This window comes from Plecotus auritus (assembly GCF_963455305.1).
Source record: "Plecotus auritus genome assembly, chromosome: 7".
Classification (NCBI taxonomy): Eukaryota; Metazoa; Chordata; class Mammalia; order Chiroptera; family Vespertilionidae; genus Plecotus; species Plecotus auritus.
Genome location: NC_137774.1, coordinates 69,898,253 through 69,910,551, shown reverse-complemented (window position 1 = coordinate 69,910,551; position 12,299 = coordinate 69,898,253). Strand labels below are relative to the sequence as shown.

At 58.5% G+C, this 12,299-nt stretch overlaps 1 protein-coding gene across 1 annotated transcript; it reads right to left on the bottom strand.

Moving 5' to 3' along the window:
- Positions 1–5,110: 5,110 nt before the first annotated feature.
- SSTR5 (somatostatin receptor 5) lies at positions 5,111–6,205 on the bottom strand (the record flags this gene model as incomplete). Its single annotated transcript, XM_080678025.1, has 1 exon — positions 5,111–6,205. One exon carries the CDS (start codon positions 6,203–6,205, stop codon positions 5,111–5,113), a length of 1,095 nt encoding a protein of 364 aa, XP_080534151.1.
- Between the last annotated feature and the right edge of the window lie 6,094 nt (positions 6,206–12,299).

The following is a 12,299-nucleotide window of genomic DNA, read 5'->3' as shown; positions in this document are numbered from 1 at the left end:
GTGACCCCTGGCCTGGGAACCCAAGGCTGGACCAGATCCTGCCATGGTACATGGCAGGCAACAGCAAAATTGGGGGTGGGGGTGGGGAATCTTACAGTCAAGGATGAAGGGCAGAACGTCATGGGCTGCTGAAGCTATGGCCCCACTACAGACAGGAGGGGCTGCGGGGGGCTGAGGGGCCCTGGGGCGCGGAGTTGGGCCAAGCCTCAGGCTGAACTTTGTGTCCTTTTATGGCTGGAATAGCCGGAAACGCCCAGGGTGCTTGGCAACCTGTGAGCACATCAGGAGCGAGTACTAATGGGGGACAGGGTGGCAGACAGGATTTTGCTGTGAGATAAAGGTGCCTGAACAGGAATGGGGGCCTATGGGGGGATTGGAAGGATCCTGCCTCCCTCAGGCCTCCTGGAACCTATACTCCCCTCCCACCCTGACCAGGAACCCCAGACCTCCTGTGTGTTGGGGGCCAGCCTAGCCAGGAGGGCCCGGGAGGGAAGCCCCTGTCTGCCAGCTCCAAAGGAAGCCTGTGTTCTCTCCAGCCGCCTGCTGAGGGCCTCTGTCAGGGCCCCCAGAGCAGCAGAGGTGGGGTCTAGAGGCAGAGCCACGAGTGGCCATTACCGGGGCAGAAGTCTGCAGACCTGGCAGCCACTCTACTCCTTTTAACCTCATGGCGTGAATCCGGCTGTTAGAGCAGCCAGACAGGTAGACATTGGGGCAACCGGGCCGAGCGTTGAGGGACAGGCCCTGCTCCCCGCTGCTGATGCAGGAGGGCAGAGTAGGTCAGGGGAGGAAGGGCACCTGACAACCTCCAAGCGCCAAAGTGACCATGTCCTCAGAGACTCAGGGGGTGTGTGGAGGCGTGTCCTGAGCGAGGCCAAGACCCCACTGAGAGCCTCAGTACTTGTTAGGGAACGTTCCAGAGGACTCTGCCAGTGAGTCCAGGATGAGAAGGCAGTACCTGCATCACCCCCACAGCCTCCAGGTTTATTTATTACAAAACAAACAAGCAAACAAACAAAAAACGACTGAGAACTGGGGGCAGGGTGGAGGCAGGAGGGGTCAAGGTCACCATCTCTGCAAAGTGATGAAGGGCGCCCTTGGGAAGAGCGCAGAGACACAAAGGTCAGCGAGGCCCAGCTGCCCTGACCACTTAGAAGAAGAACGAGGAATTGACCCCAATCAGAACAGCAAGTGGGCAGCCCCCACGGTGTGGTTCGGTGGTAATCAGGAATGACATGCATGCGCCTGGGAAAAAAACTGGAAAAACACTCGAATACAGGGACAGCCTGGCAACCTCCTGAGAGATGGGATCCTGTCTGGGAGCTGGTTTACCCATATTAGGTTTATCTGTTTAGTGGAATTCCAATAAAACATCCATTTAAAAAATTAGGTGAAATCCATATAATAAAATTTACCATTTTAAAGTGAAAAATTTAATGACATTTTGCACTTTCACAGTGTCAGATCTACTAGTATCTATGTATATTCTCATGATCCCCAAAGAAACTCGGGACCCAATTAGCAGTCACTCCATAACTCCTCCCCCAAATATCAAGTGTTTGCAAATATCAAGGAAGAGATCCTCTGATCTCCCCCAAGGCAGGGGTCCTGGGAGGGAGGTTTGATCAGGTGGAGCCCCTGACCCCCCCAACTTTGGGACCCATCCAGGTGCCCAAATGGTGCCTTCACACCTCCATCAGCACAAATCTGGCAAATGCATAGCTGCCACCTCATCTCCAGATACATAGCTTGAAAGGGGTGAGAAGAAGGGCCTGGCACAAGGGGAGCAAAGTGCCTGGAGTGGCATGAGTGTCCCAGGACAGGGAGGGGCAGAGAGGGGCACCCCCTCAGGCTCCTGGGCAGTCTAGGACCCTCAAGGTAAGGTCCCCACCTGGGTAGAGACCCCATCATTCAATGTCAGTTATTCATTCAACAAACACCTTTCAGAGCTGTGGTAGCTGGACCAGCCCTCAGGAGCTGGGGGATGGCATCGGCCAGTCTTATACAGGGCAGGACAGTGCCCTTGGGCTTGATGGAGAGGAGGTGGTGGGGGCTTGGGGAGGCCCCCTCGTCCCCAGCAGCCAGGGTGGAGGAGGGGTGGTGGGTCATGGATCCAGCTGTCTCTCCCGGGCTTCATCTCCATCCAGCCCTGGGATCCACGGTTCTGCAGGAGCCCTGATAAGTGACCAGTGGAGATCCTGTTCTCCACATCATTCAGTCGCTAGGGCACCCCCCAAGGACATTACTGATCTCTGGCCCCAGGTTCTGTGGCAAGTCCTCCGCTTGTTGTTCTGCCCCAGGACCCCACCCAGGGCACCATGACATAGCTCCTGCTAATAGGGGTTGGGCCGGGAGTGCAGCCTCGGTTAACCACAGGGCAGATCGACCTTGGTTTCCCTCATGGTGGGGATGCAACACCTGCGCTGCATGTGGGGCTATGCTGCAATCGCACCACACTCCCACCCTGTGCCCAGCCCTGCCAGGCAAACAGAGCCCTCCTGCCTCTGCGCCCCATCCCAGAGGCAGCCGGATTTCCTGAGCAAGGTCATTGTGGAAGCCACTGGAGCCCATTGGCCAATAAAACCCATCGATGCAGAGAGAGAGCCCATAAAACAGGTCACCCTCCCCAGAGGGTATGTGCTCTGTGTCACCCCCACCCCACTCAGGGCTGGGGCCAGGACCTGCAAGCAGTATGGCTCTGTCCCCAGCCTATGCTGGGTGTGGGAGGGCAGCAGGGCTCTCCCTGGCTCTCAGGGCGCATGCTTCTCTTGGGACACTCCTGCTCTGCCCCTCGCAGGCCCTGAGGGAGGCTCCTCATTCCCGCCTGCTCAGTGGCTCACCCTCACCCAGGCCTCTGCAGCTGTCCACACTAGCGAAGCCTCTTCTCACTCCCACAGACCCGGGTCCACAGCTGCCCGAATCCCCTGGAACATCCCACAGGCTCCCCGACACTGGGTCCATCAGGCCCCAGGCACCACACACACAGGCACACACTCACCCCCCTCTCAGGCAGGAACAGATCAGGGTGCTGCTGGCATCTGTACACCCCACATGGTACTCTCAGCTGGCATGGCCTTGGGGAGGGAGCTCATGCAGTTGAATCAATTGGGGGAAATTGATCTGGGCAAGATTTCCGAGCCATCTGCTCACTCCCAAAGTCATTTTGATCCCAGGGAGGCCTGATCATGGGTGGGGACAGCAGGTTGGGCTGGCCTCAGTTTCTCCTGGGGCACCCACCCCTCCCTGGGATGCTGGTCCCTAGAGTGGGTGATGGTGGGTTTGGCCACCGGCTCCCAGTGATTCCAATCCAAGCCTCTGTGGACCCCACATGGAGGAGCCACCCCCACTCCTTGGAACTGAGCCCAGGAGTGGTGGAGACAGCCTGCGTCCCTCAAGGCAGCCAGGTCCCCACACCCAACAACCACGAAAGGAGCTGACCCCCACCCCCATCCTTAGAGGCCAAATTCAGATCCTGCCCCTCCCAGGAAGTGAGAGGGGCTGCCCTGCCCAGCCCAGCCCAAGGCAAAGGACCATCAATTGTTTTCATCCCTATTGTTTGCACCTTCCACTATGGCATCATCTAAGTGCCCACTGATCACTTCTAGCTGGTGTTTGCCCACCCCGGTCCTGCCTCCTCCTATCCAAGAGCTCTGATTTGCATTGGCTTCTTGGCTCCGGGGACAATATTTGCTTTGGGAAAGTGTCAAACCTTTATTCTCTAATTTATTCGGGAGAGTGGTTGTCAAACACGAGCGCCCTCATTACACCGCCGTGTTTCCAGGGTTTGGCCTCTGTCTGGGATCAGCGGGGTCGGTGGCGAGGCCCTGCAGTGCTGACTGGCCTTTCCCTGCCCAGCACAGCTCCCCCTGCCCCTTGTGCCCTCCTGAGGTTGGGTTCCTGCTCTGGGCAGACAGAAGCTCAAGTGAGGTGGCACCGGCCAGGGCTGTTTCAGTCAGGGGGTCTGCTGGTGGAGTCAGCCCTGTACCCTGGTCCTTTTCCTTCCAGCTGGAGTAGGGGGAATTGCTGGTATTTCTGGAGGGTAGATGGGACCACTCTGGTCTGGGGGATGCGGAATTCCTCAGGGGCCTGGCATTTGCTGGCATTTGCATTTACCCACACAGCCTTTCTAGGCCAGCTGCTATTTGCACTGAGAGGCCGCTCCCCGCACTGTGGATATTCCTCCTCTTCTGCTTTCATCCCCCTCCTTCTCCAGCCCAAAACCCCTCTGTGAGCAGAAGAGAGAGCTATAGGTTCCATGTCCTCACTGGCCCCTCCCAGGATAGCCCCTCCAGTGACCTAGGCCCTTGCACTGAGCCCCTCTGGACATCTGTGCCCCCACCCACAAACCCAGAAACCTGGGGCTGACAGTCCACCCCCAACCTCGGCTCCTCCCTCTCCCTCTGTACTTGCTGCCTTCCCCACCCAACCCCACCATGGAAGCCATGGCTCCACCCCTCGCTGCCCCCTGGGGACTGTGGGTAGCAGGAAGGGAGGTGCAGCAGCAGAGGTGGGTGGGCCAGCTGCAGAGTCTCCTCTGGCATCCATCACCCTTTGCCACTGCCCTGGGGCATTTGCAGCTTCTGTTCTTCACACCTGCCATGTCCAAAGTCAACAAGCTCCCAGGTGCCAGGAGCCAGGGGGCACAGGCCAGAAACCAGCACATCGGAGTCTTTAATTTCAGGGTGTAGCACTTGACGCTGACCAGGTGGCTGACCAGTTGGTACTGGGCTGACAAGAGGGTGGAGGCTGGAGGGTGGTCACCTGCTCACACTAATGACCACACCCCTGGCCTGGGAGGCTGACACAGGCTGGAGCAAGACCAGAGGGTCGAGATGCCCTGACCATTGCCTGGAACCCCTGGGCCTCTCCCACCCACCCCCTAAGGCCCCATAACCCCAGCTTGCTCAACAAGAACAGACAGGTGAAGTGGCAGCTTGTCAAGGCAGGACCACCCACAGCCTCATTCCAGACAGCTGCCCTCACACCACGGAGAGTATTCAGGCTGCTGGGGAGCAACCTCAGCAGGTCCCCAAATCTCAGGGAAGGGCTTGGCCCAGCAGGAAACCCAGACCGGGCGGGGCAAGGGCTGCCGGGCGTGGCCCATCACCACCCCTCACAACCTACTGGTCTGCATGAGCCCATTGGCCTCTGAGCTGCATGCAGCCAGCGTGGCCTCCTGTAACCGGCTGCTCTTGTCGGGCCGTGGCTCTGTGGCATCCATGTCCTCGGTGCCATAGCCCTTTTGGAAGCACAGAACCTTCCGGAAGCTCTGGCGGAAGTTGTCAGAGAGGAAGCCATAGAGCACAGGGTTGGCACAGCTGTTGGCGTAGGACAGGATGACCACGAAGAAGTAGACACCCGCGGCAGCCGGCTCCTCAGGCAGGACGATGGCCAGGTTGACAATGTTGATGATGAAGAAGGGCAGCCAGCAGCCCACGAACACCAGCACCACCACCACCACCATGCGTGTCACCTTGCGCTCCGAGCGCCGCCGCGTGGAACCCACTCGCACGCCGGACGCCTTCACCTTCACCACGATGAGCAGGTAGCACAGGCAGATGACCAGCAGTGGCCCGAAGAAGCCCAGGACGGACGTGTAGATGATGAAGACGGCGCCCCACAGGCCCACAGGCTCCGGCCAGCTGAGGTTGCAGGTGTCCCAGCCCTCCTGGATGTCCGCGAAGACCACCAGGGGCAGAGACATGAGCAGTGAGAAGGCCCAGACTGCGGCGCTGGCCAGCTTGGCCACCCGTGGGCGGCGCCACTGCGTGGAGCGGATGGGGTGGACAACGGCCAGGTAGCGGTCCACGCTCATGATGGTCAGACAGAAGATGCTGGTGAACTGGTTGATGCCGTCCAGCGTCATCACCAAGCGGCACAGCACGGGGCCAAAGGGCCAGTAGGAGACAGCATTCTGTGTGGCCAGGAAGGGCAGGCCCAGCATGAGGAGCACGTCGGCCACCGCCAGGTTGAGGATGTAGATGTTGGTGACGGTCTTCATCTTGGCGTGGCGCAGCACCACGTAGATGACCAGCGCGTTGCCGCCCAGCCCCACCACGCACACCAGCAGGTAGAGCACTGGCACCACCACCGCTCGGGCCCCCGGCCAGGATGCCGGCCCCGCCACCGTCCCGTTCTCCCCGCCGCCGCTGGTGGCCGCTGAGGCATTCCAGCCGGCTGGTCTGGAGGTGGGGAACAGCAGCTCCATCGCCACCGAGGGCAGGGTACTGTCCTCTCTGCAGGAGCAGAAGGAAGGATGCGGGCAATTAATCGGACAGCAAGGCCCTTCCTCCCCCGGGCCCCGCCTGCCCCAGGAGGCGCAGGATTACCCCACTCGTAGGGTAAACATGATTACTCATGTTCAACTTGGCTGGGAATCACATTAAGCAAATTGTTTGGAAAACAAGCTCAGAGAGGAAGGAGCAGGGAGACAGCTGCTGTGAGCGGAGACATCGACATGTCGTCCGATGAAACTGCAATGACACGCAGAGACCGGACCACCCCTACGCCCCCCACCTCCCTGGCTGGCTCCTGGAGTCTGAGGCCAGCACCTGTCCCTGCAGCACCATGACCCCACCTCACAGGTAAGGGACTGAGTATGGCAGGTGTCACCTCCTCGAGGACTTTCAGGGACCCTCGTCAGGGACGGAGGGAGTAATTAGCCAGCCAAGACATCGCTGGGCATGGCAAGTCCCTCACACCCAACTGGTGCCCCTGGAAGTGCAGCCATGCCTGCCGAGCCCTGCTTTCCTGGGTGACCCCAAAGCCGAACTCTGGGTGACCTCCTGTAACCATCAGGAGGGGGGCAGGCCTTGCCTGTGGCTAAGAAGCCAGACCTCAGGCTGCAGAGGCTTTGCCAGTGTCCACCTGGCTCCCAGGAATACTGTCCCCTGGTAAGCAGCGTCCGTGTCACCGCGGCAGAGCCCCAGCCGTGTGGTCCAAGCGGAGTTAGTTTCCCTGCCCCCACAGCTGCCAGCCAGCCCACTCGCTGCAGCAGGATGTCACTCTGCGAAGGAAATGACCCGAGAAACGGCTGTACGATGTGCTATCATTGCGGCTGCGAGGGACAAACCCCATGTGCTCTGTGGTGGGCCCATCACCTCCACGGCAATGGCAGCATTTCTTTAGCCTCGGGCAGAGGCCACCATGCTGGAACAGGCAGAACGGACCCCCCCGCCGCCCCCCCCACACACACATGTTGTAAATAGGGAACACAAAGTGGACAGAGTAATTACAGCTAATTATAGCTCGTGCCGCAGGGCAGGAGGAAATGCATGTGTGGGCGCGCAAGGCACATGTGTGTAAAGGAGGAGACAGGGAGAGCGAACAGGGAGAGAGAGTGTGAAAGGGAACAATCTGGGGAGACTGCGTGGAAGGAAAGACTTCAGCTGTGTGATGGGGTTTGTAGAAAAAGAGCTGAGGCAAGGAGGGGAAACGTGAACGCCTGCCACTCAAAGTGATCAGCGTGCATGTATTGGTTACAGAGTTTTTGTATTTTTCTGTGTGTTTAAGGTAGTTCACAAAAATGGTGATGATGAGAAAATAAACTCCTCCATTGACAAGAGGGAAAGGAGAAAGGGGACACAGGTATAGCTGATGTCTTGGGCCCCCAAGGGATGGGGGGTTAGCGGGGGCCCAGACAAGACCCCGAAAGGTGCTGGAAAGGGCCATGATGACCCAGACAGGGCCACTCAGGCCCAGCAGCCCCCCTAGAGCCTTGCTCAGCTAGCCCACAGCACCCCCGAGTCACCTCAGAACAGAGGATGCTCCCAGCAGCTGCTGGTTCTGAGTTTGGGGAGGCAACTGAAATCTGATAGACAAGTGTTGGCGGGGGAGGGAAAGCCCAGAATAAATAACATTGACAATGACAGAAAGAAACCCTCTTCTCTCATGGGCAGCACACTAGCTTTGCCAAGTTCGCTTGGCTAACCGATGCTAGGAAGCATGACCTAGAAAATCAAGAGTGGGAAGTTGGCCCAGCAGACTCATTTCAGGTGAAATAATAATACTATGACTTAATGATCATGTCCAAAATATGTTCAATATGTTTAGAATCCCCAATAAGGCATGGATAAAAATATTGTGAAACAAATGTGGCTTCTGTTTAAGAAGTAAATGAACAAGTGTATGTTTTTGAAAATGACAACTCTTGGGTGTGGAAAATCATCGTTTGGGGGAAAAAAGTGTATCCAGTCTGGATACAGTTGAAGAGAGAATTGGGGAATCGGAAGAGGAGCTGAGGGAGTTCTTCAGGACATGGTGCAGAGAGGAGGAGATGGCAGAGGGCCCTGAGCCCTGGGAGGAGTGCACAGACCCATCATTCAGAGGAGGGCTGGGCCCCTGTGGAACTGACCAAAGACAAGAGTCCTGCTCAAAAGCACAAACCTGTAGGGAACAGAATAAAGGAAGTATAACATAGTGTTAGAGTTGACCTATAGAGCATTAAGGGTAAGGAGAAAGTCCTGAAGAATGCCGATAAGGAGGCAAGAGGAACCCTCGAGGCGAGGTGTGAGGACCAGGAGGGCTCCGCAGCTCAGGAGCCACAGGAGCCGGGGCGGGAGAATTCCTCACCCGGAGGGGAGAGAGACATTTTCTGCGTTTTGCAGGATTTGTTGCTCCTGGCACTAGGCACCTCTTGCTGTGTGTTGTGTCCTGGTGTGAAGCATATGACAAAAACGCTATTCAAAAAGGGCAAAAGTATGATGTTTGAGGACAACTGCATTTCAAGACAAAGGGGTCCCTGGGGCAGTGTTCCGAGCTCAGTCAGAAGGGTGTTGCCAGATTGGGAGAGCCCACACTTCCCCAGGGTGTGCCCGCCTGGGAGGAGGGTCCTTCAGACTCAGGGCTGCCTACAGGCTCACTCCTGTAAGAGGGGAGTCAGCCTGCTGAGCTTGGCTCCCCATGCCTGGCACAAAGGGGCCCCTCCTCACATTTAAAAGAAATACCCAAGGGGCTTTGAGCCCATTCTACATGGGACCAAACGGGCACTGTGGGGAGAAGGAGCCCCCCAAGGTGTTCTGTTCACCATGTCGGGGGGTGGGGGGTTCAAATGTATCTAGGGTCTGGGTTTCCAGGCCTGCTGTGGCTGAGTGTGCCTTTCATTCTAAATCAGATACACATCTTGTCTTCATGAAGCTCTCAGCTGCTCAGGGCTCCTCTGAGGCTGCTGCCAGGTGCCCAGGCCGCCCAGAACCCAAAGTGGACAGAGCAGACTGCCACTCCCCCCCAACACCACCCTCCCAAACACCCACCTCCTGGGTTAGACTTAAGAGCCATGCAGAACAAAATCAGGATACTATTACTGATTCTGCCTCTTAGAACATAATTCCACAAGAGCCATTATTCAGAAGTTGCAATTTTAGTCACAGAAATTACACACTCATGGAAAAACTGTCTCTAGGACCCCTTCCCCTGTGGATGGGGGATTCATTTGCGGGGGTGGGGGGCGGGAGGGCTGTGGAACTGACCATGAACCAATGCTGGGGGCTGACTCAGAGCTACCACCAGGAAGGGACCGCCCACCCCTCTCATGTGGCACGGGAAACAAACCGCAGTCCCTCCATCCCCTGCCCCAGTATACCCACACGCATTGCCCAAGCAATCCTGGGTAAGTCATGCCACTTCTCTGAGCCCTGGCTTCCTGTAATAGGCAACTCCTATACAATGCAATTTCGCTGAACAGATTCAACATGCTCAGGTGTGCATGATGCTGCCTGCAGTGGCTGGCACACAGTGGGTTCTCCATAATTGCTGCCACTCCCCTGCCCCAAATAGCCCAGCATCTCCTCCCCAACGTCAGGAAAGGTACCTGCCCAGAGCTCTTTGGAGAGGTGGGCAGAACCTTCCCAGGGGCCTGGGCACAGAGCTGGGCCTCAGTGCTCCAGTGCTCCATGCCAGAGTGAGGTCCAGCCTGTGCCTCCCAGGCCTGCCCAGGCTGGCCCCTGACATAGTCAGCCGCATCCGCATCCGCATCCTCCACCGGAGCAGCTGCAGTGTGGAGAGCTCACACCTCACCTGGGAGGTAGCAGACCCACCTATGAGGCAGGGCAAATGTGGGACATCTAGGCTAAGAGGAGAGGCCCAGCTCCATCCGAGGGGCCCCAGCCCAGGCCTGCCTCCTCCAGGAGGAGCTTTCCAACCTCTGCTCCATCTTGTAGAGGGCGAGCTGATGACAGCCTGCCCCCTACCCCGGAGGGCAGCCAGTGGCTACTGCACTCCTGCCCTCCCCGCAACATGCTCCATCTGTCCTAAGGCAGCCTGTGGCAGGGCCCAGATCCCTTCCTCATGGGAGGGACTGAGGCGGGTGTGGGGGGGGCTCAGGAGCATCCACAGGGGTCCTGCTGGTGGAGCCCTGCGGCCGGGTCTGCACACCCAGCAGGATGTTTCCCGAACTACCTTCTGCTCCAGCACACTTTACCAGAAATCTAGGTCATTACTTTACCAGGAACCAATGGTGGGTCACTGTCATTGGTGCTATCCACCTCCTTCTGCCTGGGAGGCTCTCAGTCCTTCCCCAAAGGGGCCGATCGCCCCAGGAACCTGTTCTCAGAAGAGTCTGAGCTGCAGCAAGAACTGCCTCAAACTTTGGGTAGTGCAAGCTCCTGGCTCTCACCCTTGCTGAGGGCCCCAGGCTGGAGGGCTGGCCAGGGCAGTGGGCCAGCCAGGTGAGCAGGGGAGGGCCCCCCTGGTCCCTGGGGAGTTGGGGGGAGGCAGCACCCAGGTGGACTTCCAGGGCCTGTGCTCCCTCTGGGGAGGGGGCAGGAGGGCTCCAGAGCACAGGTGCCAAGCCATGGAGGAGTGGGTGCTCCATTTCCAGTGGGCAGGGGTGGCACCCCCTCCCTCTCCCCACTCAGAGCGAAGCACCTGCTCTGCCTGCATCTCCCCACACCGGTGCCTCCTCTCCGCAGAATGGCAGACCCCAACGCCACTGCCAGTGCCCCCCTGGCATGCATTGGCTCCTGCTCCCTCCCAAGCTCCTGCTCCCTCTGTGTTCTGTTCTCCCCACCCACCCCCAGCCACAGCCTTGCACGAACCGCCCCCTTCCCCCTCCCCCCGCCCCCCACCCCCCCGCCAGCCCCAGGGTGAGCCCACTGCGGTGAGATCAGGCAGGGAGAGGCTCCGTGGGCAACCTCCCTGGGGCCCTCTACCCAGACCCTGGCAAACCAGGTCCCAGGCCAGCAGATGGCAAGGGTGTGGGGAGTGAGGGAGTGGGTGGGGGTGGCGCGGCTGAGATTGGGAAGAAGGGGAGAGGCTCCAGGCAACGGTAAGTGAACCTCAGAGGTGCACAGGGGGCGCCTGGGAGGCAGGGGAAGCCACAGGTGATGGGGGTGGTGGGATCCCAGAGAGGATAAGTGGTCTGTGCGGGACCCCCTACCCACAGGATGGGGATGTGGGAGGGGCAGGTGGAGGGCCAGAGGAGGGGCAGGGGCATGGCACTCACCGGCAGGGCGCCCTCTGGCCGGTGGAGCCCAGTGCCTGCTGCTGTGCGTCAGGGCTTGGGGCGCCAGCGGGAGGCATGGTGGGCGGGGCCAGCAAGCAGGCAGGTTGGGGGGGGGCGTGCGGGGCTGGTGCCGGATGGGATGGGGGCTGGGGGCAGGCACTAAGCTCCCTGCAACACCAAGCCCAGTACATCTGTCCCTCTCTGTCTGTCCATCTGTCCATGCTCCTTCTTTAAGCCTTCGCACGTTATCCTATAGTCCCAGTGCCTGTCGGGCAGCCATGTGGGATGAGGGAAGCAAGCAAGGGTCAGGCTACATGTCCTTCCCAACTGGGAAGGCGGTCTGCGTGTGCACATGTATGTGGCCTGCACACGCCCAGCTGAATCACACAAGCCCTCTGGATGTGTGTAGGTGGGAGACACACAGTTGCTGGCGTTCCCAGGTGCCCAGCCTGAGCTGGATGCTGCAGACACTGCCGGGGGCTAAACGGACAAGGCCTGTTCCAGGAGCTCCGGGAGTGGCAGAGAAGGTGATAAACCCAAAATAATTTTTTGTTGTTGTTAATCCTGACCCAAGGATAATTTTCCCCCATTGATTTTTTTAGAGAGTGGAAGGGAGAAATGGGAGAGAGAGAGAGAGAGAGAGAGAAAGAGAGAGAGAGAGAGAGAGAGAGAGAGAGAGAGAGAGAGAGAGAGATTGGTTGTCTCCAGCACTGGGGCCCGGAATGAAACCCCAACCCAGGTATGTGCCCTTGACTGATAATCAGACCCTTTGGTTTGTGGGCCGACGCACTACCACTGAACCACACGGGCCAGGGCAAACCAAAACGTTTTAACGGAGGTACTTCTAGATTGCCATAAAGAC